This window comes from Scyliorhinus torazame, chromosome 19, assembly GCF_047496885.1.
Source record: "Scyliorhinus torazame isolate Kashiwa2021f chromosome 19, sScyTor2.1, whole genome shotgun sequence".
NCBI lineage: Eukaryota > Metazoa > Chordata > Chondrichthyes > Carcharhiniformes > Scyliorhinidae > Scyliorhinus > Scyliorhinus torazame.
This window is the reverse complement of record NC_092725.1, coordinates 40139837-40167021: the sequence shown is the minus strand read 5'-3', so window position 1 is coordinate 40167021 and position 27185 is coordinate 40139837. Positions and strand designations below refer to the sequence as shown.

General features: G+C 48.8%; 1 protein-coding gene across 3 annotated transcripts in view; it reads left to right on the top strand.

Annotated features, from left to right (window-relative positions):
- The window catches only part of LOC140396095 (protein-methionine sulfoxide oxidase mical3a-like), a 1213674-nt gene that overhangs the window by 762689 nt on the left and 423800 nt on the right, over nucleotides 1–27185 (top strand). For all 3 annotated transcript variants that reach the window (XM_072484207.1, XM_072484206.1, XM_072484208.1), the window contains 2 exons: nucleotides 2264–2371; nucleotides 7880–7975. In XM_072484207.1, the coding sequence (XP_072340308.1) occupies nucleotides 2264–2371; nucleotides 7880–7975 (204 nt within the window). The remainder of the gene's footprint in view (nucleotides 1–2263; nucleotides 2372–7879; nucleotides 7976–27185) is intronic.

The window sequence follows — 27185 nt, the reverse complement described above, 5'->3', positions numbered from 1 at the left end:
GGAAGGATGTGGAAGCATTGGAAAGGGTGCAGAGGAGATTTACCAGAATGTTGCCTGGTATGGAGGGAAGATCTTATGAGGAAAGGCTGAGGGACTTGAGGCTGTTTTCGTTAGAGAGAAGAAGGTTAAGAGGTGACTTAATTGAGGCATACAAGATGATCAGAGGATTGGATAGGGTGGACAGTGAGTGCCTTCTTCCTCGGATGGTGATGTCTAGCACGAGGGGACATAGCTTTAAATTGAGGGGAGATAGATATAGGACAGATGTCAGAGGTAGGTTCTTTACTCAGAGAGTAGTAAGGGCGTGGAATGCCCTGCCTGCAACAGTAGTGGACTCGCCAACACTAAGGGCATTCAAATGGTCATTGGATATACATATGGACAATGAGGGAATAGTGTAGATGGGCTTTAGAGTGGTTTCACAGGTCGGCGCAACATCGAGGGCCGAAGGGCCTGTACTGCACTGTAATGTTCTATATTCTAAATAGATAATCTGTAAATTCTCAGCTATAAAGCTCCTGTAATATCTCAGGGAGATGGAGGTTCCATCTCGTGGTCGAAGGTTTGAATTGCACCAACCTGAATCGCCTGTAATCGGCTCCATCTGGTGGTTGAAGAACAGAATTCACCAACCTGAATCTCTTGTTTCCATTCCTTTGAGGGTCGCATTCAGGGAAGACGGCATCTACAGAGGCCACAACTTCAGCAGCGAAGATTATTTTCAAAATCTTCACATTCAATTCCCGTTATTTAATTCTTCCCCTACCAGCCTCCCCGAACAGGCGCCGGAATGTGTCGACTAGGGGCTTTTCACAGTAACTTCATTTGAAGCCTACTTGTGACAATAAGCGATTTTCATTTCATCATTTAATTTACCCCTCTTACCATGTGTCTGTCTTGTGTGTGTCTGGATGGAGGGTGGGACGGGGTTTGGGGAATAGATGGACAAATGGACCATGGTTCTATTATTTCCTTTATATGTTCATCTCTTAATTTTCTTACAAATAAACAGTTTGTTAATGTTTTACTTATAAATTTGGTGCTTGTAACTCATTGGAGCAGTGAAGGGTTAAAGATCTTAGGAAAACGCACAAATTATTAGTTAATCCGCTAATGTTGGACTCCGGGGTCAGTGGGGCTGGAACTGACCGTGCACTCGGCCAGGGTGTCGAAACAAAGTACAGAAGATCCTGAACAGTATTGACAAGGTGGGTGTGGAAAGTTTCCTCTTGTGGGGGCGAGAGCAAATCCTGGGGACATTGTTTTAAAATTCGATGGTGGCCCTTATAGGACAGAGGGTTGGGAGATGTTGGAACTCCTTGCCTCAGGCGGTAGTGGAGGCAGGAGCATTGATATTTTCAAACCGGAGGTAGATAGATCCTTGTTCAGCAAGGATTATTGAGGAGTGGATGGGGAATGTGGAACTCAATTGAAACCGATCAGCCATGATCTTATTGAATGGTGAAGTGGGGCTGAATGGCCTCCTTCTGCTCCTATTTTGTATGTTTTTATGTAGTGGAGCTCTCTGTTTTCTTTCACTCAGGAAATTTTGAATCCATTGCCCCTCTTATTCCATGAGCTTGAACAAGCCTGTTATGTGGCACTTTATCAAAAGCCTTTTGGAAGTCCATGTACACCGCATCAATCACCATACCCTCATCGACCTCATGTTACCTCATCAAAAGCTCAATCAGGTTGTACAATACAATTTGTCCGAAATAAAGGCTGTCCTTAATTAATCCACACTTTGTCCAATTGATTGTTAATTGTGTCCTGGATTATCCCTTCTCAGCACTTTCCTCTCACCTGAGTTAAACTGATTGGACGATAGATGCTGGGCTTATCTTTACACCATTTCTGAATGAGGATGTAAGGTTTACAATTCCCCAGTACCCGGGCTTCATCCCCAAGTCTAAGACGTTCCTGGCCACTGACTCTGCAATTTCTTTCCTTCAGCATCCCTGGATGCATCTGATCTGGCCCTGGTGGTTTATCCTTTTCAAGTACAGCCAGTCTAGCTCCTCTTCAACAATGTTTACCATCTCCAGTTTCCCATCTAGCTCCTTTTTCACTCTGTTGATGGTGTTGTGGTGTGTCGCTGTGATGGAGGAGTTGGTGAACTGGGTTGAATTATAAGTATGAGATGGTAATAGTGAAACAGGGATTGCACTAATGACACGGCGTTTAAACTCACTCTGCGAGGACTGGTGACAGTGTTTTTCAGGGAAACAGTCTGACCTCTTCCAATATGTTTTCATTCCAGGAGGAAAGAGATCCCTATCAGAAGGGCAGTGTCAAATCCATCGCCAACCAGTTCTTGACCAAGTCCGATAGTAACGTCCCTGGACCATCGCATGGATTGAAGAGACAAGTAAGGTCAAGGTGGATGGGAAGGGAACTCTGTATAGTGTGTGTGTGTGTGTGTGTGTGGCTACTCGTGTGTGTGGCTACGCGTGTGTGTGGGTGGCTATACTGGTGTGTGGCGAGGCGTGTATGTGGCTATACTGGTGTGTGGCTATGCGTGTTTGTGGCTATACTGGTGTGTGGCTATACTGGTGTGTGGCTACGTGTGTGTGGCTACGCATGTGTGTGGCTATGCATGTGTGCAGCCGTGTGTTTGTGCATGTACAGCTATGCATGTGTGTGTGTGCGTGACTATGAATGTGTGCGTCTGTGCAAATGTGTGCAGATATGCACGTGTGTGTGGCTATGCGCGCGTGTGCGGCTATGCACGCGTGTGCGGCTATGCGCGTGTGTCCAGCTATGCATGTGTGTGTGTGTGGCTGTACATGTGTGTGACTATGCGGCTACGTGTGTGTTTGTGGCTGTGTGTAGTTACCTGGGTGTGTGGGGCTGTGTGCGGCTACACGTGTCTGTGCGTGTGTGGCTGTGCACGGTTACACGTGTGTGGCTGTGTGCGGCTGCATACACATGTGTGACCTGGTGCATGCCATGTGTGTGCCTGCAGCTATGTGTGTGTGTGTGTGTGTGGCTATACATGTGTTTGACTATGTGGCTACGTTTGTGTTTGTGGCTGTGTGATGTTACCTGGGTGTGTGGGGATGTGTGTTGCTGTGCGTGGCTACATATGCATGTGTGACCTTGTGCGTGCATGTGCTGTTACGTGTGTGTGGGCCGCCATGCATGTATGTGCAGCTATGCCTGCGTGTATGGCTATGTGTGCATGTATGGCCAACCGTGTGTGTGCGCAGCTATGCGTGTGTGTGCGGCCATGTTTGTGTGTGCGGCTATGCCTGCTTGTCTGGCTATGCGTCCATATGTGGCCGTGTGTTCGTGTGCGGCCAAGTTCTGCATGTGGGTGTTGCTATCCGTGTCTGTGTGGCTATGCGTGCTTGTGAGGCTATGCTTTCGCATGCGGCTACGCGTGCGCGTGCAGCTATGCGTGTGTATGCAGCTATCCATGCATGTGCAGCTGTGCGTGCGTGTGTGGCCATGCGTGCATATGCAGCCATGCGTGCATGTGCAGCTATGCTTGTGTGTGCAGCCATGCATGCATGTGTGTGCAGCTGTGCATGCGGTTCAGCCAAGCATTCATGTGTGGCCATGCATGCATATGGAGCCATGTGTGTGTGTATGTGGCCATACGCATGTGTGTGAGGACATGTGCTGCTGTGTGGCTATGCGTGCGGGTACAGCCATGCATGGGTGTGTAGCTGTGCATGCGTGTGCAGCTATACGTGCATCTGCAGCTCTGCGTGCGTGTGCAGCTATACGTGAGTGTGCAGCTGTGCATGGATTCATGTGTGGCCATGCGCGCGTGTGTGTGGATATGCGTGCGTATGCAACTAACAGTAACAAACCTTGATAACAGTATATCCAACTAAGTCAATCCGAGATTAACATCAATATGAACACCTTTATGGATTTTTCAATTCCAGAGGGCTTTTGATAAAGTGGTTCATGAGAGACTCCTTTTCAGAGCAAGGTCAGTAGATGATACAGATGTTACCGATGTTCAGGAACCAGAGCCGCTCAGTGTGGCCGTCAGTTCCTCTTTCCAGGTCACAGAACAAGTCAAGAAGTTACTTAAAAGGGGATTCTTTACTTTATAAACTGAGGCATTAAGCACAAGTTGCAAGAAAAGTATGCAAACCATTGACAAAGTATTGATAGGACTCAGGTGCATTCTGTGCAAAACAGTCGAGGCTGGATGTCCTTGGACAGGGAGCAAAGGAGTTTGACTGGAAAGGTCCCAGGGATGAGATGTCCAGTTAAGGTGGAAAGACCAGGAAGCTGGGATTGTTCTCCATTCAGCAGAGAAGGTTAAAGGCAGCTTTGACTGAGGTATTCAGTGAGGAATAAAGGAGAAACTTTTCAGTGAGAATCAGGTCAGTAACCAGGGGTCACGGCTTGAATGGGCTTGCCAAAAGGACCCGAGGTTGGGTTGGGGAAGCACTCTGTGCAGTGAGTCGCTGTGATCCGGGATGCTAGAGGAGCAAGAAGATTCAAGTGTAATTTCCGAAAGGGAATTTAATAAATCATTGGGGAAAGAGTCGGGGAAAGAGACTAAACTCTTTGATTTCCTCTTTAAGGAACTGCTGCCTGGAGTCCTCTTGATCATTTAGAGTAATGATCAAATTCTTCAACGATTCTAATGCCGAGTGAGTGAAGATGTGAATCGAAGGAAGGAGAATAGGGAAGCGATCTTGGAAAGGGGGAGGGTATCGAGGGTAGGAGAGGGGTTTTAGAATTCTGATGTTTCCAGGAATGGGGAGCTAATTCAAGAATGGCAATAGGAATCCTGGAATGAGAAGAGTTAAAAGAATGGAAGGCGATCTGAGAATGGGAAGCAAATCCTGGAATAAACAAGAATAAATCAGAAATGAAAACAGGAAATGGTGGAAATATTCAGCAACATTTGTCCTGATGTTTCAGGTGGGATAGAGGGGGGTGTAAAATGGGTGGAGAAGTTGCATTACTGGTTAATGAGAATATCACAGATGCACAGCACAGGGCTCATGCAGCGAGGCAGTATCGGTAGAGCTTAGGAATAGGAAGGGTGCAGTCACAATGTTGGCGTTTACTACAGACCTTCTAACAGCCAGCGGGAGACAGAGGAACAGAGTTGTGGACAGATTTTGGAAAGGTGTAAAAGTAACGGTTGTTGTGGTCGGGGATTTTAATTTCCCCTATATTGACTGGGACTCACTTAGTGCTAGGGGCTTGGATGGAGCAGAGTTTGTCAGGAGCATCCAGGAAGGCTTCTTGATGCAGCATGTAGATAGTCCAACTCGGGAAAGGGCCGTTCTGGACCTGATATTGGGGAATGAGCCCAGCCAGGTAGTCGAAGCTTCAGTAGGGGAACATTTTGGGAACAGTGACCAGAATTCAATAAGTTTGAAGGCCCTGTTGGATAAAGATAACAGTAGCCTTGGGTGAATGTGCTAAATTGGGGTAAGGCTAATTATAACAATATAAGGGGCAGCACGGTAGCACAAGTGGATAGCACTGTGGCTTCACAGCGCCAGGGTCCCAGGTTTGATTCCCCGCTGGGTCACTGTCTGTGCGGAGTTTGCATGTTCTCCCCGTGTCTGTGTGGGTATCCTCCGGATGCTCCGGTTTCCTCCCACAGTCCAAAGAAGTGGATCCAATAGGTGGATTGGCCATGATAAATTGCCCTTAGTGACCAAAAAAGGTTAGGAGGGGTTATTGGGATACGGGGATAGGGTGGAAGTGAGGGCTTAGGTGGGTCGGTGCAGACTCGATGGGCCAAATGGCCTCCTTCTGCACTGTATGTTCTATGTTTATGTTCTAGGCAGGAACTAAAGAATGTAGATTGGAGGCAGATGTTTGCGGATAAATCAACATTGAGCACGTGGGAGGTTTTCGAAAGTCAGTTAATATGAAATCAGGATCAGCATGTTCCTGTGAGGAAGGAGGATAAGTGTGGCAAGTTTCAGGAATCTTGGATAACGAAAGATATTGTGAGCCTAGTCAAAAAGAAAAAGGAAGCTTTTGTAAGAGCTAGAAGGTACTCTCCCCTCCACTACCCTGGGTAAACTCTCCCCTCCACTACCCTGGGTAAACTCTCCCCTCCACTATCCTGGGTAAACTCTCCCCTCCACTACCCTGGGTAAACTCTCCCCTCCACTACCCTGGGTAAACTCTCCCCTCCACTACCCTGGGTAAACCCCTCCCCTCCACTACCCTGGGTAAACTCTCCCCTCCACTACCCGGGGTAAACTCTCCCCTCCACTACCCTGGGTAAACTCTCCCCTCCACTACCCTGGGTAAACTCTCCCCTCCACGACCCTGGGTAAACCCCTCCCCTCCACTACCCTGGGTAAACTCTCCCCTCCACTACCCGGGGTAAACTCTCCCCTCCACTACCCTGGGTAAACTCTCCCCTCCACTACCCTGGGTAAACTCTCCCCTCCACTACCGTGGGTAAACCCCTCCCCTCCACTACCCTGGGTAAACTCTCCCCTCCACTACCCTGGGTAAACTCTCCCCTCCACTACCCGGGGTAAACTCTCCCCTCCACTACCCTGGGTAAACTCTCCCCTCCACTACCCTGGATAAACTCTCCCCCCCACTACCCTGGGTAAACTCTCCCCTCCACTACCCTGGGTAAACTCTCCCCTCCACTACCCTGGGTAAACTCTCCCCTCCACTACCCTGGGTAAACTCTCCCCTCCACTACCCTGGGTAAACTCTACCCTCCACTACACTGGGTAAACTCTCCCCTCCACTACCCTGGGTAAACTCTCCCCTCCACTACCCTGGGTAAACTCTCCCCTCCACTACCCTGGGTAGACCCCTCCCCTCCGCTACCCTGGGTTAACTCTCCCCTCCACTACCCTGGGTAAACCCTCCCCTCCACTACCCTGGGTAAACTCTCCCCTCCACTACCCTGGGTAAACTCTCCCCTCCACTACCCTGGGTAAACCCCTCCCCTCCACTACCCTGGGTAAACTCTCCCCTCCACTACCCTCGGTAAACTCTCCCCTCCACTACCCTGGGTAAACCCCTCCCCTCCACTACCCTGGGTAGACTCTCCCCTCCACTACCCTGGGTAAACTCTCCCCTCCACTACCCTGGGTAAACTCTCCCCTCCACTACCCTGGGTAAACTCTCCCCTCCACTACCCTGGGTAAACTCTCCCCTCCACTACCCTGGGTAAACTCTCCCCTCCACTACCCTGGGTAAACTCTCCCCTCCACTACCCTGGGTAAACTCTCCCCTCCACTACCCTGGGTAAACTCTCCCCTCCACTACCCTGGGTAAACTCTCCCCTCCACTACCCTGGGTAAACTCTCCCCTCCACTACCCTGGGTAAACTCTCCCCTCCACTACCCTGGGTAAACCCCTCCCCTCCATTATTCCAGGTAACCTCTTGCCCCCACAGGGGAGTGCCTCTTCCATCGTGGAGTAACCCCCTCTCCATTGCCCTGGGTAACCTTCGACCCCTCCACTGCCTTCGGCGGCCCTCTCCCTCCACATGCCTGAATTACCCGGACCCCCACATCCCTGGGTAACCCCTTCGTTGCCTCTGTGCAATGTACCAATGTTGAGTTGGGATGTTTGGTTGTGTCTCTGAGATGTTATTTGGGAATGCTGAAGGCCACAGGCTGCATGTCTATTTGACCCAGGAATGCAGTGTGAGGTTGTCTTGCTGATTTGCTGTCTGTGATTTAACATTGTGAAAACTCTTCAACCTCAAATCAACCGCATTCAACACCAGTGTGTGACATTTTTAAACATGTTTAATTTTCCCTCTCTTTCTCTCTCTCCTCCGTCTTGCCTTGTGCCATGGACCCTCGCTCTTTATTGTTGCTTGTTGCTTTACCGCTCCCCTCTGCACCCTCCACCCCCCACCCACCACTTCTTCCCCTTGGTCATCGCTCCATTCTGACAGCGACCAAACCTCTTGGAGGAGGAATATCCTGAGCCACAGTCTTGCAGCAGAAAGAGGGATGTCCCACAGCTGACCGCAGTCCCTCAGTGGAAACAGGTAACTATCTCAGACTCTCTGCTCCAGGGCCCATGTGTACAGAGGAAGCTTTAACAGTGACACGGCTCTAACGCAGCGATTTGCTAGCCTTCACACCACTGGATTCTCAGGACGGTAAGTTCCTCATCGTTTTGCTGCCAAGTTGACTATCAAAGGATCCATATGCAAATAGTGCACGTGATTTCAGCTGACAACAAATGAAATGTGTTCATGGGCGAGGAATCAGGAAAACTAGGCACCGTCGCAGCTGCTGGCGGCACTGAATGTTGTGCACCCTACACAGGGTTACAGAGGATATCTGTCACCCAGCAGACCATTCAGCCCTACCAGTCTGTGCTGGTCTTTCTGCTCCTCGTAACCCTCCAATCCCTCCTCCCTCAGAGGTTTATTTAGCTTCCCGTAAATGCTACACGACTCACCTCTCAACCATTCTCTGTGGGAATGAGTCCCACGCACTCGAGATAAAGATGTTTCTCCTGAATTCCCCATTGGAATTCTTGGTGACTGTCTTACATTGACGGCCTCTAGTTATTCTCTTCCCTACAAGAAAAGCCACACTCTGTATCCACCCCATCAAAACCTTCTAACTCTATAGGTCACTCCCCGACTTTAACTTTGAAGAGGAGAGCGATAGCCTGTCAACCCTTTGCAGATATGTTTACCCATGTATCTCTGGATCATCCTTATAAATCTTCTCCACACCCTCTCCAGTCTCTATTTTATAAATTGGTCCCCAGAATCGGACACCGTACTCTCTTAAGTGTGGTCTAACCAAAGTTCGATACAGGTTTGGATCAATGTCACCACTTCTCAACTCTATCCCTCCAGGGTGCTTGCTTTATCAGACACACCTTTCACTGTTGGCGTGTTTCTACTCTGAGGACCCTTTCTAAGAGATAGACTTCCTTCTTCCAAATAATAAGTGACCTCCCTGATCATTTAGCCCAACTATTCTACTCCACAGTTCTGTGCATTTCACTTCATTTGGAAATGATTCGCACATTCTGTGCATTTATTCATATCCTCCACAGTATTGACAAAACCCACGATCTACTGGAACCTGCTAATTTAGAAATTATATTTGTGTTTACTACAAGCTTTCCTTCTGCCCTGATTTCCAAAGCTGAGGATTCAGTGCAAAGCTCTGGTAACAAATTTTCAGTTTGCTTCGGTTTCAGATCAGACCAAGTTGATTTGTGACATTAATACTTCCCCAATTTGACACAATTCATCGTACCTGTCCTGGGAATGTTTGATGGGGACAATCTAGAGGGAGGTTAGCTCTGTATTGTTATGGGCCAGGGTTTAGAGAACCCCAAAGTGTATCATGGAGTTCACCTGACCCACAACTTTTAATAGATTGTGGTATGGGGAGCACACGGCCCACTCTACAGGTGTGGTACAGCAGAAATGGAAAAGCAAAACAAAGTTTATTCTATGGACTCAAGTTAACCTTTTTAAAACATACAGTGAACATCTTAGCAACCATTAATTCAAATACAACCCCCAAAGAATACAACACTAAGTAATCCTTACTTTCCTTTAACATCCATAAGACAAAAAAAACACCTTTTAACAGAAGTACATCAGGTTTAAATTCACTACTGAGAACAGTTAGAACATAGAACTGTACAGCACAGTACAGACCCTTCAGCCCACGATGTTGTGCCGAACTAGTCTGAAACTAAGATCAAATCAACCTACTCCCAATCATTCTAGTGCACTCCATATGCCTATCCAATAACCGCTTGAAAGTTCCTCAAGTGTCCGACTCCACTACCATAGCTGGGAGTGCGTTCCACACCCCAACCACTCTTTGAGTAAAGAACCTACCTCGGACATCCCTCCTATATCTCCCACCATGAACCTTATAGTTATGCCCCCTTGTAACAGCTACATCCACCCGAGGAAAAAGTAGCTGAACGTCCACTCTATCTATCCCTCTCATCATCTTCTACACCTCAATTAAGTCACCTCTCATCCTCCTTCGCTCCAATGAGAAAAGCCCTAGGTCCCTCAACCTTTCCTCATAAGACCTACCCTCCAATCCAGGCAGCATCCTGGTAAATCTCCTTTGCACCCTTTCCATCAACTCCATCATCCAAGTCATTGATAAAAATCACAAATAGCAGAGGACCCAGCACTGATCCCTGTGGTACACCGCTGGTAACTGGGCTCCAGGTTGAAATTTACCATCTACCACCACCCTCTGTCTTCTATGTGATAGCCAGTTACTGATCCAATCAGCCAAATTTCCCTCTGTACCATGCCTCCTTACTTTCTGCACAAGCTGATCATGGGGCATCTTCTCAAACGCCTTACTAAAATCCATGTTTACGACATCAACTGCTCTACCTTCATCTATGTACTTAGTTACCTCCTCAAAGAATACAATCAAACTTGTGAGGCAAGACTTACCTCTCACAAATCCGTGCTGACTATCCTGGATTAAGCTGTATCTTTCCAAAGGATCATAAATCCTTTCCCTCAGGACCCTTTCCAATAATTAACCTGTGACCGAAGTAAGATTAACCGGCCTATAATTCCCAGGGTTATACCTATTCCCTTTCTTGAACAAGGGGACAACATTCACCTCTCTCCAGTCCTCTGGCACTATTCCTGTAGACAGTGAGGACATAAAGATCAAAGCCAAAGGCTCTGCAATCCCATCCCTCGCCTCCCAAAGAATCCTAGGATATATCCCATCAGGCCCAGGGGACTTATCTATCCTCAGGCTTCTCAAAATTTCTAACACATCTTCCTTCCGAATATCTACCTCCTCTAGCCTACCAGCCTGTAGCGCACTATCCTCCTCAACAACATGTTAGAACTCTGAATTCATCAAATGATCAAGAGATAGTCTTTGCATGGCAGAGAGATCGACATTACACATTCTGTGGCTGACTGCAGCTCCAACACTGAAACGAAACCGAAAACACACAGACACACCCAAGCTTTTCTCAAAGTGAAACTGAAAGCTGACAGACAGCCCAGTTCCACCCACTCTCTGACATCACTGCAGTAATAAACACCCATTTCTTAAAGGTACACCCACTACAGTTATTCGATAAAAACACCCATTTCTTAAAGGTACTCTCACATGACAGCATCTAAACCCGTGCTGTATCTGCCCTGGGAGTTTTGATAGGGACAGTGCAGAGGGAGCTTTACTCTGTATCTAACCCCGTGCTGTACCTGTCCTGGGAGTGTTTGATGGGGACAGTGTAGAGGGAGCTTTACTCTGTATCTAACCCCGTGCTGTACCTGCCCTGGGAGTTTTGATAGGGACAGTGTAGAGGGAGCTTTACTCTGTATCGAACCCCGTGCTGTACCTGTCCTGGGAGTGTTTGATGGGGACAGTGTAGAGGGAGCTTTACTCTGTATCTAACCCCGTGTTGTACCTGTCCTGGGAGTGTTTGATGGGGACAGTGTAGAAGGAGCTTTACTCTGTATCTAACCCCGTGCTGTACCTGCCCTGGGAGTTTTGATAGGGACAGTGTAGAGGGAGCTATACTCTGTATCTAACCCCGTGCTGTACCTGTCCTGGGAGTGTTTGATGGGGACAGTGTAGAGGGAGCTTTACTCTGTATCTAACCCCGTGTTGTACCTGTCCTGGGAGTGTTTGATACGGACAGTGTAGAGGGAGCTTTACTCTGTATCTAAGCCCGTGCTGTACTTGTCCTGGGAGTGTTTGATGGGGACAGTTTAGAGGGAGTTTTACTCTGTATCTAGCCCTGTGCTGTACCTGTCCTGGGGGTGGTTGATGGGGACAGTTTAGAAGGAGCTTTACTCCGTATCTAACCCCGTGCTGTACCTGTCCTGGGAGTATTTGATGGGGACAGTGTAGAAGGAGCTTTACTCTATATCTAACCCCGTGCTGTACCTGTCCTGGGAGTGTTTGATGGGGACAGTGTAGCGGGAGCTTTACTCTATATCTAACCCCGTGCTGTACCTGTCTGGTAGTGTTTGATGGGTACAGTGTAGAGGGAGCTTTACTCTGTACCTAACCCCGTGCTGCACCTGTCCTGGGAGTGTTTGATGGGGACAGTGTAGAGGGAGCTTTGCTCTGTATCTAACCCCGTGCTGTACCTGTCCTGGGAGTGATTGCTGGGGACAGCGTAGAGGGAACTTTACTCTGTAACTAATCCCATGCTGTACCTGTCCTGGGAGTGTTTTTATTGGGGACAGTGTAGAGGGAGCTTTACTCTGTATCTAACCCCGTGCTGTACCTGTCCTGGGAGTGTTTGATGGGGACAGTGTAGAGGGAGCTTTACTCTGTATCTTACCCCGTGCTGTACCTGTCCTGGGAGTGTTTGATGGGGACAGTGTAGAGGGAGCTTTACTCTGTATATAACCCCGTGCTGTACCTGTCCTGGGAGTGTTTGATGGGGACAGTGTAGAGGGAGCTTTACTCTATATCCAACCCTGTGCAGTACCTGTCCTGGAGTGTTTGATGAGGACAGTGTAGAGGGTCTTCAATGAACCCCTTTGCTGATATATTGATGGGTATGAAGGAAGAGATATGGGAGGAGGGTCGTGTGGAACCAAGTTACTTACAAAGCCCAGTTTGGCCCAATGGCCGTGTTCAGCTCTCCACATTCTGTCTGATTCTGTATAGTGATGGTGAAAGCCGGTGCTGAGGGTAAAAATGGGACGAGTGCCCATTCTTCACACATATTGTCCTTTCCTGAATCTTGCCATCTGTGTGCAAGGTGGCAGAGATGGAGGGATATTTTGCTGACTTACTGCTGTGATTGTGTCTGCTGTTGCCTGGATATTGTCGTCACCAGTGTAACATTTGTTTTCTCTCCCGGTGTTTCTGAATTCAGAGAAGAGATGTGCTGCCTGTGCGAGTGTGTCCCAAGACAGTTATAATGCTTCCCTGGCCCGTTCCTGGCTCAAGCCAATACACACAGGTGACATCGCAGTATGGTGTTGCAAGCTTCATGTGTGTAACTCTGCCTGACGTTTGGATTTCTCATCCCAATTTGTGTCTCTGCTCAACCCACTCCCTCTTCAGTCCCTCCTTTCCACCAACTTGGGTCAGCCAGACTCAAGCGATCGCACAGGACTGAGTGACGTTCTGCATGGTGGACTATTAACATCAATAACTCCGTTCTAATATCTCCTGTCACAGCTAATCTCTGTGTAGCTCTACAAAACATATTGTGTGTAGACAGAGCATTGCTTCATGTACATGGAATCTGTTCAGCTTTAAGCAGAGCTTTACTCTGTATCTAACTCCGTGCTTTACCTGTCCTGGGAGTGTTTGATGGCGACAGTGTAGAGGGAGCTTTACTCTGTATCTAACCCCGTGCTGTACCTGTCCTGGGAGTGTTTGATGGGGACAGTGTAGAGGGAGCTTTACTCTGTATCTAACCCCGTGCTGTACCTGTCCTGGGAGTGTTTGATGGGGACAGTGTAGAGAGAGCTTTACTCTGTATCTAACTCCGTGCTTTACCTGTCCTGGGAGTGTTTGATGGCGACAGTGTAGAGGGAGCTTTACTCTGTATCTAACCCCGTGCTGTACCTGTCCTGGGAGTGTTTGATGGGGACAGTGTAGAGGGAGCTTTACTCTGTATCTAACCCCGTGCTGTACCTGTCCTGGGAGTGTTTGATGGGGACAGTGTAGAGGGAGCTTTACTCTGTATCTAACCCCGTGCTGTCCCTGTCCTGGGAGTGTTTGATGGGGACAGTGTAGAGGGAGCTTTACTCTGTATCTAACCCCGTGCTGTCCCTGTCCTGGGAGTGTTTGAAGGCGACAGTGTAGAGGGAGCTTTACTCTGTATCTAACCCCGTGCTGTACCTGTCCTGGGAGTGTTTGATGGGGACACATTGAGATAAAAAAGGAGGAGGTATTGAAAAACATCAAGGTAGATACATCCCCAGGGCCTGATGGGATGTACCCCAGAATACTGAGGGGGGCAAGGGAGGAAATTGCTGAGGCCTTGACAGAAATCTTTGGATCCTCACTGGTTACAGGGGAGGTCCCGGAGGACTGGAATTATCCAGCCAATGTTGTTCCTCTGTTTAAGAAGGGTAGCAAGGATAATCCAGGGAACTACATGAGTCTTACGCAGTGGTAGGGAAATTACTGGAGAGAATTCTTCGAGACAGGATCTACTCCCATTTGGAAATAAGTGGACGTATTAGCGAGAGGCAGCACGGTTTTGTGAAGGGGAGGTCGTGTCTCAATAACTTGAATGAATTTTTTGATGAAGTGATGAAGATGATTGATGCACGTAGGGCAGTGGATGTTGTCTACATGGACTTCAGTAAGGCCTTTGACAAGATCCCTCATGGCAGACTGGTACAGAAGGTGAAGTTACACAGGATCAGAGATGAGCTGGCAAAATGGATACAGAACTGGCAAGGTCATTTAAGACAGAGGGTAGCTGTGGAAGGGTGCTTTTCTGAATGAGGGGATGTGACTAGTGGTGTTCCGCAGGGATCAGTGCTGGGACCTCTGCTGTTTGTAGTAAATATAAGTGATTTGGAGGAAAATGTAACTGGTCTGGTTGGTACGTTTGCGGGTGACACAAAGGTTAGAGGAATTGCAGATAGCGATGAGGACTGTCAGAGGATACAACAGGATATAGATCATTTGGAGTCTTGGGCGGAAAGATATCTGATGGAGTTTAATCCGGACAAATGTGAGGTAATGCATTTTGGAAGGTCTAATACAGGTCGGAAATGTACAGTAAATGGCAAAACCCTCAAGAGTATTAACAGGTAGAGAGATCTGGGTGTACAGGTCCACAGGGCACTGAAAGTGGCAACACAGGTGGAGAAGGTAGTCAAGAAGACATTCAACATGCTTGCCTTCATTGGCCGGGGCATTGAATATAAAAACCTTAGTTGGGCCGAACTTGGTTCAATTCTGGTCACCAAACTACCAAAAGGATGTGGAGGCTTTGGAGAGAGTACTGAAGAGGTTTACCAGAATGTTGCCTGGTATGGAAGGCATTAGCTATGAGGACAGGTTGGATAAACTCGGTTTGTTCTCACTGGAACGACGGAGGTTGAGGGGCGACCTGATAGAGGCCTACAAAATTATGAGGAGCAGAGACAGAGTGGATAGTCAGAAGCTTTTTCCTAGGGTGGAAGAGTCCAATAATGGGGACACAGATTTAAGGTGCGAGGGGCAAGGTTTAGAGGAGATGTGTGAGGGAAGTTTTTTACACAGAGGGTAGTGGGTGCCTGGAACTCGCTGCCTGAGGAAGTGGTGGAAGCAGGGACGATAGTGATGTTTAAGGGGCATCTTGACAAATACATGAATAGGATGGGAATAGAGGGATACGGACCCAGGAAGTGTAGAAGGTTTTAGGTTCGATGGGCAGCATGGTCGGCACGGGCTTGGAGGGCCGAAGGATCTGTTCCTGTGCTGTGCTTTTCTTCATTCTTTGTTTGATGGGGACAGTGTAGAGGGAGCTTTACTCTGTATCTAACCCCGTGCTGTACCTGTCCTGGGAGTGTTTGATGGGGACAGTGTAGAGGGAGCTTTACTCTGTATCTAACCCCGTGCTGTACCTGTCCTGGGAGTGTTTGATGGGGGCAGTGCAGAGGGAGCTTTACTCTGTATCTAACCCCGTGCTGTACCTGTCCTGGGAGTATTTGATGGGGACAGTATAGAGGGAGCTTTACTTTGTATCTAACCCGTGCTGTACCTGTCCTGGGAGTATTTGATGGGGACAGTGTAGAGGGAGCTTTACTTTGTATCTATCCCGTGCTGTACCTGTCCTGGGAGTATTTGATGGGGACAGTGTAGAGGGAGCTTTACTTTGTATCTAACCCGTGCTGTACCTGTCCTGGGAGTATTTGACGGGGACAGTGTAGAGGGAGCTTTACTTTGTATCTAACACGTGCTGTACCTGTCCTGGGAGTATTTGATGGGGACAGTGTAGAGGGAGCTTTACTTTGTATCTAACCCGTGCTGTACCTGTCCTGGGAGTGTTTGATGGGGACAGTGTAGAGGGAGCTTTACTCTGTATCTAACCCCGTGCTGCACCTGTCCTGGGAGTGTTTGATGGGGACAGTGTAGAGGGAGCTTTACTCTGTATCTAACCCCGTGCTGTACCTGTCCTGGGAGTGTTTGATGGGGACAGTGTAGAGGGAGCTTTACTCTGTATCTAACCCCGTGCTGTACCTGTCCTGGGAGTGTTTGATGGGGGCAGTGCAGAGGGAGCTTTACTCTGTATCTAACCCCGTGCTGTACCTGTCCTGGGAGTGTTTGATGGGGACAGTGTAGAGGGAGCTTTACTTTGTATCTAACCCGTGCTGTACCTGTCCTGGGAGTATTTGATGGGGACAGTATAGAGGGAGCTTTACTTTGTATCTAACCCGTGCTGTACCTGTCCTGGGAGTATTTGATGGGGACAGTGTAGAGGGAGCTTTACTTTGTATCTATCCCGTGCTGTACCTGTCCTGGGAGTATTTGATGGGGACAGTGTAGAGGGAGCTTTACTTTGTATCTAACCCGTGCTGTACCTGTCCTGGGAGTATTTGACGGGGACAGTGTAGAGGGAGCTTTACTTTGTATCTAACACGTGCTGTACCTGTCCTGGGAGTATTTGATGGGGACAGTGTAGAGGGAGTTTTACTTTGTATCTAACCCGTGCTGTACCTGTCCTGGGAGTGTTTGATGGGGACAGTGTAGAGGGAGCTTTACTCTGTATCTAACCCCGTGCTGTACCTGTCCTGCGAGTGTTTGTTGGGGACAGTGTAGAGGGAGTTTTACTCTGTATCTAACCCCGTGTTGTACCTGTCCTGGGAGTGTTTGATGGGGACAGTGTAGAGGGAGCTTTATCTGTATCTAACCCCGTACTGTATCTGTCCTGGGAGTATTTGATGGGGACAGTGTAGAGGGAGGTTTACTCTCTATCTAACCCCCTGCTGTACCTGTCCTGTGAGTGTTTGATGGGGACAGTGTAGAGGGAGCTTTACTCTGTATCTAACCCCGTGCTGTACCTGTCCTGGGAGTGTTTGATGGGGACAGTGTAGAGGGAGCTTTACTCTGTATTAACCCCGTGCTGTACCTGTTCTGGGAGTATTTGCTGGGGACAGTGTAGAGGGAGCTTTACTCTGTATCTAACCCCGTGCTGTACCTGTCCTGGGAGTGTTTGATGGGGACAGTGTAGAGGGAGCTTTACTCTGTATCTAACCCCGTGCTGTACCTGTTCTGGGATTGTTTGATGGGGACAGTGTAGGAATAATTGCCAATCCTCCGCCTCTTGAACCAAATGGGTATCTAACCTCCGCAGAATCTGTGGTTGTCAGGGGGACAGTGGTGTCTGGTGAAGCTCCATTGAGAGGTTCCCATGACGATTGTGGATGTGAATCTCTCATTCCTGTGTGCATCTTGTGCCTAATGATTCTGCCTATGACACCCTGACTTGCTCTCACCCCGTGTGTTACCGTCTCTTACTGCACTCGCGTACCAACAGACCATTCTGTCCGCAGTGTTTGTTGTGCTGTGTCCCGATGATGATTTGTGCAAGTTGTGTATGAACCTTTGTTCTCCAGGTTGTGCTCAAACGGGCAGACGTGCCGCTGGTCAGGAGTCAGGCCTCTGATAGTGCCTCAAATCCATCAGTAATCACGTTCCGACAGGTACACTCCCAGTGTGAAGAGCTTGCACACTCCAGCATGCAGGTCTGAACGTCACGCTGACGTTTTAACTAACTCCCTACAGAACCTACTCATTGGCATTGGTCCTGTTCAGTGTTGCAGGAGTCGTACCTCACACTCGCTGTGTGTGTTGTAGATTGATACATGTTTACAGCACAGAAAGAGGCCATTCAGCCAATCATGTCCACACTGGTCAATAACGATCGGACTACAATTATCCCATTTTCCAGTGCTTGGCCCATAGCCCTGGAGGTTACAGCGCTCAAGTGAATATCTAAATACTTAGAGTCATGGATGTTTACAGCATAGAAACAGGCCCTTTGGCCTAGCTTGTCCATGCCGTCCAGTTTCTATCACTAAGCTTGTCCCACTTGCCCGCATTTGGCCCATTGCCCTCTATACCCACCCTGCCCATGTTACAATGTTTCTGACCCAACCACTCTTTCAGGCAGCAAATTCCAGACTCCCACCGTCCTCTGGGTCAAAACCTTTCTGCTCAGCTTTCCTCTTCGCCTTCCACCTCTTATCTTAATTTTATGCCCCCTGGTTATTAGCCCCTCTACTAATGGAAACAGTTCCTTCTATCCATCCAATCTATGCTCCTCATGATCTTTCTACCTCTATCAGGTCCCCTCTCAACCTTTGCTGCTCCAAGGAAAACACCCCCAGTCTATTCAATCTCTCCTCATCGCTCAGACCCTCCAGGCAGCCTCCTGTTCAATATTAAAGAACACACAAAGAACAAAGAAAATTACAGCACAGGAACAGGCCCTTCGGCCCTCCCAGCCTGCGCCGATCCAATATCCTCCAATAATAATAATCTTCATTGTCACAAGTAGGCTTACATGAACACCGCAATGAAGTTACTGTGAAAAGCTCCTAGTCGCCACATTCCGGCGCCTATTCGGGTTCACAGAGGGAGAATTCAGAATGTCCAAATTACCTACCAGCACATCTTTCGGGACGCGTGGGAGGAAACCGGAGCACCCGGAGGAAACCCACGCAGACACGGGGAGAACGTGCAGACTCCGCACAGACAGTGACCCAAGCCGGGAATTGAATCTGGGATCCTGGAGCTGTGAATCAATAGTGCTAACCACTGTGCTACCGTGCTGCCCTCTGCACTCTTTCCAGAACAATCACATCCTTCCTATAATGTGGTGACCAGAACTGCACACACTACTCCAGCTGTGACCTAACCAGCATTTTATCCAGCATAACCAGCTCTTGTATTCGATGCCTCGGCTAATAAAGGAAAGTATTCCACGTGCCTCCCTAACCACCTTACCTACCTGCCCTGCCACCTTCACGTATCTGTGGATATGCACTCCAAGGTCCCTCTGATCTTCAGTACTTTCCAGGATCCTACCATCACATTGTTAGCCCTGCTGTAGTGCATTAACTCTCACATTTCCGGGTTTAATTCCATTTGCCAGTGCTCTGCCCATCTGACCAGTTCATTGATATATATTCAAGAGGCGCTTTGACTATATTGAAGAGGCGGCTGCATGGGGAGAATGGGATCAAAGGCTATGGGGAGAAAGCATGATCAGGCTATTGAGTCAGATGATCAGCCACGATCGTGATGAATGGTGGAGCAGGCTTCCTACTCCAATCTTCCAAGTTTCTATGTATATCCTCCTGCAGTCAACAGCTATCCTCCTCACTATTTACCACCCGACCAATTTACTGTGCCATCTGCGAACGTCTTATCATACCCCCTACATTTAAGTCCAAATTGTTAATGTGCACCACAAACGACAAGGGTCCCAAAACCGGAGCACCCGGAGGAAACCCACGCACACACGGGGAGGATGTGCAGACTCCACACAAACAGTGACCCAAGCCGGAATCGAACCTGGGGCCCTGGAGCTGTGAAGCAATTGTGCTAACCACAATGCTACCGTGCTGTGTGCTTCGGCCGATCTTGTGTCTATGTATTTATACTGTGTATTTTATGTTTGCCCTATGTATTTTCTTTTCATCTTTTAAAAAAATAAATTTAGAGTACCCAAATCATTTTTTCCAATTAAGGGGCAATTTACCATGTTCAATCCACCTACCCAAAGAGGATTTAAAAGTGACTCCCAGTGCCCCGATACATGTCGACCGGGCCTTCAGATGTATCCACTAACAGGAGCGATGTCTCAAACTCGCTGTTGGATGCATCACCCTGTCAGCTAAACCAACATGTTGCAAAGTCTGAAACAAAGCAGAAAACACAGGACAATCTCAGCATCTGTGGATACTGCTGTGATTACTGAGACCTGCTGAGATTGTCGATTACTTTCTCTTTTTGTTTCAGATTCCAGCAGCCGTAGTAATTTGCTGTTACACTACAAGTCCTGGTGACGGTGAATACTTCTCTCGGTTTTCAAAACTCCTCTTCTTCATGTTTTCGCAGTGGATCTCTTCTGAGGTCATCTCACGACCAATAGAAAAGCAATATTACTGTCAGAATGCAGCCTTTACCCACTACGTCCCATCAAAAAACAGAATCTAACACTGAGACACACACACAGTGTACCGGAGCTGACACTGAGACACACACAGTGTACAGGAGCTGACACTGAGACACACACAGTGTACAGGAGCTGACACTGAGACACACACAGTGTACCGGAGCTGACACAGACACACACACTGTACAGGAGCTGACACTGAGACACACACACTGTACAGGAGCTGACACTGAGACACACACCGTGTACAGGAGCTGACACTGAGACACACACAGTCTACAGGAGCTGACACTGAGACACACACACTGTACAGGAGCTGACACTGAGACACACACACTGTACAGGAGCTGACACTGAGACACACACAGTGTACAGGGGCTGACAGTGAGACACACACAGTGTACAGGGGCTGACACTGAGACACACACCGTACAGGAGCTGACACTGAGACACACACAGTGTACAGGAACTGACACTGAGACACACACTGTACAGGAGCTGACACTGAGACACACACAGTGTACAGGGGCTGACAGTGAGACACACACACTGTACCGGAGCTGACACTGAGACACACACACTGTACCGGAGCTGACACTGAGACACACACACTGTACCGGAGCTGACACTGAGACACACACACTGTACAGGAGCTGACACTGAGACACACACAGTGTACAGGGGCTGACAGTGAGACACACACACTGTACAGGAGCTGACACTGAGACACACACAGTGTACAGGGGCTGACAGTGAGACACACACAGTGTACAGCAGCTGACACTGAGACACACACAGTGTACAGGGGCTGACACTGAGACACACACACTGTACAGGGGCTGACAGTGAGACACACACAGTGTACAGGGGCTGACACTGAGACACACACACTGTACAGGGGCTGACAGTGAGACACACACAGTGTACAGGGGCTGACACTGAGACACACACCGTACAGGAGCTGACACTGAGACACACACAGTGTACAGGAGCTGACACTGAGACACACACACAGTGTACAGGAGCTGACACTGAGACACACACACTGTACAGGAGCTGACACTGAGACACACACAGTGTACAGGAGCTGACACTGAGACACACACAGTGTACAGGAGCTGACACTGAGACACACACACTGTACAGGAGCTGACACTGAGACACACACAGTGTACAGGAGCTGACACTGAGACACACACAGTGTACAGGAGCTGACACTGAGACACACACAGTGTACAGGAGCTGATACTGAGACACACACAGTGTACAGGAGCTGACACTGAGACACACACTGTACAGGAGCTGACACTGAGACACACACCGTACAGGAGCTGATACTGAGACACACACAGTGTACAGGAGCTGACACTGAGACACACACACCGTACAGGAGCTGACACTGAGACACACACAGTGTACAGGAGCTGACACTGAGACACACACAGTGTACTGGAGCTGACACTGAGACACACACACTGTGTACCGGAGCTGACACTGAGACACACACAGTGTACCGGAGCTGACACTGAGACACACACTGTACAGGAGGTGACACTGAGACACACACCGTGTACAGGAGCTGACACTGAGACACACACAGTCTACAGGAGCTGACACTGAGACACACACACTGTACAGGAGCTGACACTGAGACACACACACTGTACAGGAGCTGACACTGAGACACACACAGTGTACCGGGGCTGACAGTGAGACACACACAGTGTACAGGGGCTGACACTGAGACACACAGTGTACAGGAGCTGACACTGAGACACACACACTGTACAGGGGCTGACAGTGAGACACACACAGTGTACAGGAGCTGACACTGAGACACACACAGTGTACAGGAGCTGATACTGAGACACACACAGTGTACAGGAGCTGACACTGAGACACACACTGTACAGGAGCTGACACTGAGACACACACCGTACAGGAGCTGATACTGAGACACACACAGTGTACAGGAGCTGACACTGAGACACACACACCGTACAGGAGCTGACACTGAGACACACACAGTGTACAGGAGCTGACACTGAGACACACACAGTGTACTGGAGCTGACACTGAGACACACACACTGTGTACCGGAGCTGACACTGAGACACACACAGTGTACCGGAGCTGACACTGAGACACACACTGTACAGGAGGTGACACTGAGACACACACCGTGTACAGGAGCTGACACTGAGACACACACAGTCTACAGGAGCTGACACTGAGACACACACACTGTACAGGAGCTGACACTGAGACACACACACTGTACAGGAGCTGACACTGAGACACACACAGTGTACCGGGGCTGACAGTGAGACACACACAGTGTACAGGGGCTGACACTGAGACACACAGTGTACAGGAGCTGACACTGAGACACACACACTGTACAGGGGCTGACAGTGAGACACACACAGTGTACAGGGGCTGACACTGAGACACACACACTGTACAGGAGCTGACACTGAGACACACACTGTACAGGGGCTGACACTGAGACACACACAGTGTGCAGGAGCTGACACTGAGACACACACAGTGTACAGGAGCTGACACAGACACACACAGTGTACAGGAGCTGACACTGAGACACACACACAGTACAGGAGCTGACACTGAGAGACACACAGTGTACATGAGCTGACACTGAGACACACAGTGTACAGGAGCTGACACTGAGACACACAGTGTACAGGAGCTGACACTGAGACACACACAGTGTACAGGAGCTGACACTGAGACACACACTGTACAGGAGCTGACACTGAGACACACACAGTGTACAGGAGCTGACACTGAGACACACAGTGTACAGGAGCTGACACTGAGACACACACACTGTACAGGAGCTGACACTGAGACACACACACTGTACAGGAGCTGACACTGAGACACACACACAGTACAGGAGCTGACACTGAGACACACACAGTGTACAGGAGCTGACACTGAGACACACACAGTGTACAGGAGCCGACACTGAGATACACACAGTGTACAGGGGCTGACACTGAGACACACAGTGTACTGGAGCTGACACTGAGACACACACACTGTACAGGAGCTGACACTGAGACACACACACAGTGTACAGGAGCTGACACTGAGACACACACACTGTACAGGAGCTGGCACTGAGACACACACACTGTATAGGAGCTGACACTGAGACACACACAGTGTACAGGAGCTGACACTGAGACACACGTGATAGTGAGATGAGGAATAGGGAGAGAGAGCATTTAAACACGTGGCTACAGGGATGGTGCAGGCGGGAGGGATTCAGATTTCTGGATAACTGGGGCTCTTTCTAGGGAAGGTGGGACCTCTACAGACAGGATGGTCTACATCTGAACCTGAGGGGCACCAATATCCTGGGGGGGAGATTTGTTAGTGCTCTTTGGGGGGGTTTAAACTAATGCAGCAGGGGCATGGGAACCTGGATTGTAGTTTTAGGGTAAGGGAGAATGAGAGTATAGAGGTCAGGAGCACAGATTTGACGTCACAGGAGGGGGCCAGTGTTCAGGTAGGTGGTTTGAAGTGTGTCTACTTCAATGCCAGGAGTATACGAAACAAGGTAGGGGAACTGGCAGCATGGGTTGGTACCTGGGACTTCGATGTTGTGGCTATTTCGGAGACATGGATAGAGCAGGGACAGGAATGGATGTTGCAGGTTCCGGGGTTTAGGTGTTTTAGTAAGCTCAGAGAAGGAGGCAAAAGAGGGGGAGGTGTGGCGCTGCTAGTCAAGAGCAGTATTACGGTGGCGGAGAGGATGCTAGATGGGGACTCTTCTTCCGAGGTAGTATGGGCTGAAGTTAGAAACAGGAAAGGAGAGGTCACCCTGTTGGGAGTTTTTTATAGGCCTCCTAATAGTTCTAGGGATGTAGAGGAAAGGATGGCGAAGATGATTCTGGATAAGAGCGAAAGTAACAGGGTAGTTATTATGGGAGACTTTAACTTTCCAAATATTGACTGGAAAAGATATAGTTCGAGTACAATAGATGGGTCGTTTTTTGTACAGTGTGTGCAGGAGGGTTTCCTGAAACAATATGTTGACAGGCCAACAAGAGGCGAGGCCACATTGGATTTGGTTTTGGGTAATGACCCAGGCCAGCTGTTGGATTTGGAGGTAGGAGAGCACTTTGGGGACAGTGACCACAATTCGGTGACGTTTACGTTAATGATGGAAAGGGATAAGTATACACCACAGGGCAAGAGTTATAGCTGGGGGAAGGGCAATTATGATGCCATTAGACGTGACTTGGGGGGGATAAGGTGGAGAAGTAGGCTGCAAGTGTTGGGCACACTGGATAAGTGGGGCTTGTTCAAGGATCAGCTACTGCGTGTTCTTGATAAGTATGTACCGGTCAGGCAGGGAGGAAGGCGTCGAGCGAGGGAACCGTGGTTTACCAAGGAAGTGGAATCTCTTGTTAAGAGGAAGAAGGAGGCCTATGTGAAGATGAGGTGTGAAGTTTCGGTTGGGGCGATGGATAGTTACAAGGTAGCGAGGAAGGATCTAAAGAGAGAGCTAAGATGAGCAAGGAGGGGAGATGAGAAGTATTTGGCAGGTAGGATCAAGGAAAACCCAAAAGCTTTCTATAGGTATGTCAGGAATAAGCGAATGACTAGGGAAAGAGTAGGACCAGTCAAGGACAGGGATGGGAAATTGTGTGTGGAGTCTGAAGAGATAGGCGAGATACTAAATGAATATTTTTCGTCAGTATTCACTCAGGAAAAAGAGAATGTTGTGGAGGAGAATGCTGAGCCCCAGGCTAATAGAATAGATGGCATTGAGGTACGTAGGGAAGAGGTGTTGGCAATTCTGGACAGGCTGAAAATAGATAAGTCCCCGGGACCTGATGGGATTTATCCTAGGATTCTCTGGGAGGCCAGGGAAGAGATTGCTGGACCTTTGGCTTTGATTTTTATGTCATCATTGGCTACAGGAATAGTGCCAGAGGACTGGAGGACAGCAAATGTGGTCCCTTTGTTCAAAAAGGGGAGCAGAGACAACCCCGTCAACTATAGACCGGTGAGCCTCACGTCTGTAGTGGGTAAAGTCTTGGAGGGGATTATAAGAGACAAGATTTATAATCATCTAGATAGGAATAATATGATCAGGGATAGTCAGCATGGCTTTGTGAAGGGTAGGTCATGCCTCACAAACTTTATCGAGTTCTTTGAGAAGGTGACTGAACAGGTAGACGAGGGTAGAGCAGTTGATGTGGTGTATATGGATTTCAGCAAAGCGCTTGATAAGGTTCCCCACGGTAGGCTATTGCAGAAAATACGGAGGCTGGGGATTGAGGGTGATTTACAGATGTGGATCAGAAATTGGCTAGCTGAAAGAAGACAGAGGGTGGTGGTTGATGGGAAATGTTCAGAATGGAGTTCAGTTACAAGTGGAGTACCACAAGGATCTGTTCTGGGGCTGTTGCTGTTTGTCATTTTTATCAATGACCTAGAGGAAGGCGCAGAAGGGTGGGTGAGTAAATTTGCAGACGATACTAAAGTCGGTGGTGTTGTCGATAGTGTGGAAGGATGTAGCAGGTTACAGAGGGATATAGATAAGCTGCAGAGCTGGGCTGAGAGGTGGCAAATGGAGTTTAATGTAGAGAAGTGTGAGGTGATTCACTTTGGAAGGAATAACAGGAATGCGGAATATTTGGCTAATGGTAAAGTTCTTGAAAGTGTGGATGAGCAGAGGGATCTAGGTGTCCATGTACATAGATCCCTGAAAGTTGCCACCCAGGTTGATAGGGTTGTGAAGAAGGCCTATGGAGTGTTGGCCTTTATTGGTAGAGGGATTGAGTTCCGGAGTCGGGAGGTCATGTTGCAGCTGTACAGAACTCTGGTACGGCCGCATTTGGAGTATTGCGTACAGTTCTTGTCACCGCATTATAGGAAGGACGTGGAGGCTTTGGAGCGGGTGCAGAGGAGATTTACCAGGATGTTGCCTGGTATGGAGGGAAAATCTTATGAGGAAAGGCTGATGGACTTGAGGTTGTTTTCGTTGGAGAGAAGAAGGTTAAGAGGAGACTTAATAGAGGCATACAAAATGATCAGGGGGTTGGATAGGGTGGACAGTGAGAGCCTTCTCCCGCGGATGGATATGGCTGACACGAGGGGACATAACTTTAAACTGAGGGGTAATAGATATAGGACAGAGGTCAGAGGTAGGTTCTTTACGCAAAGAGTAGTGAGGCCGTGGAATGCCCTACCTGCTACAGTAGTGAACTCGCCAACATTGAGGGCATTTAAAAGTTTATTGGATAAACATATGGATGATAATGGCATAGTGTAGGTTAGATGGCTTTTGTTTCGGTGCAACATCGTGGGCCGAAAGGCCTGTACTGCGCTGTATTGTTATACAGTGTACAGGGGCTGACAGTGAGACACACACACTGTACAGGAGCTGACACTGAGACACACACACTGTACCGGAGCTGTCACTGAGACACACACAGTGTACAGGAGCTGACACTGAGACACACACACTGTACAGGAGCTGACACTGAGACACACACAGTGTACAGGGGCTGACAGTGAGACACACGCAGTGTACAGGAGCTGACACTGAGACACACACAGTGTATAGGAGCTGACACTGAGACACACACAGTGTACAGGAGCTGACACTGAGACACACACACTGTACCGGAGCTGACACTGAGACACACACACTGTACAGGAGCTGTCACTGAGACACACACAGTTTACAGGAGCTGACACTGAGACACACACAGTGTACAGGGGCTGACACTGAGACACACACCGTACAGAGCTGACACTGAGACACACACAGTGTACAGGAGCTGACACTGAGACACACACACTGTACAGGGGCTGACAGTGAGACACACACAGTGTACAGGGGCTGACACTGAGACACACACCGTACAGGAGCTGACACTGAGACACACACAGTGTACAGGAGCTGACACTGATACACACACACTGTACAGGAGCTGACACTGAGACACACACACTGTACAGGAGCTGACACTGAGACACACAGTGTACAGGAGCTGACACTGAGACACACACAGTGTACAGGGGCTGACACTGAGACACACACACAGTACAGGAGCTGACACTGAGACACACAC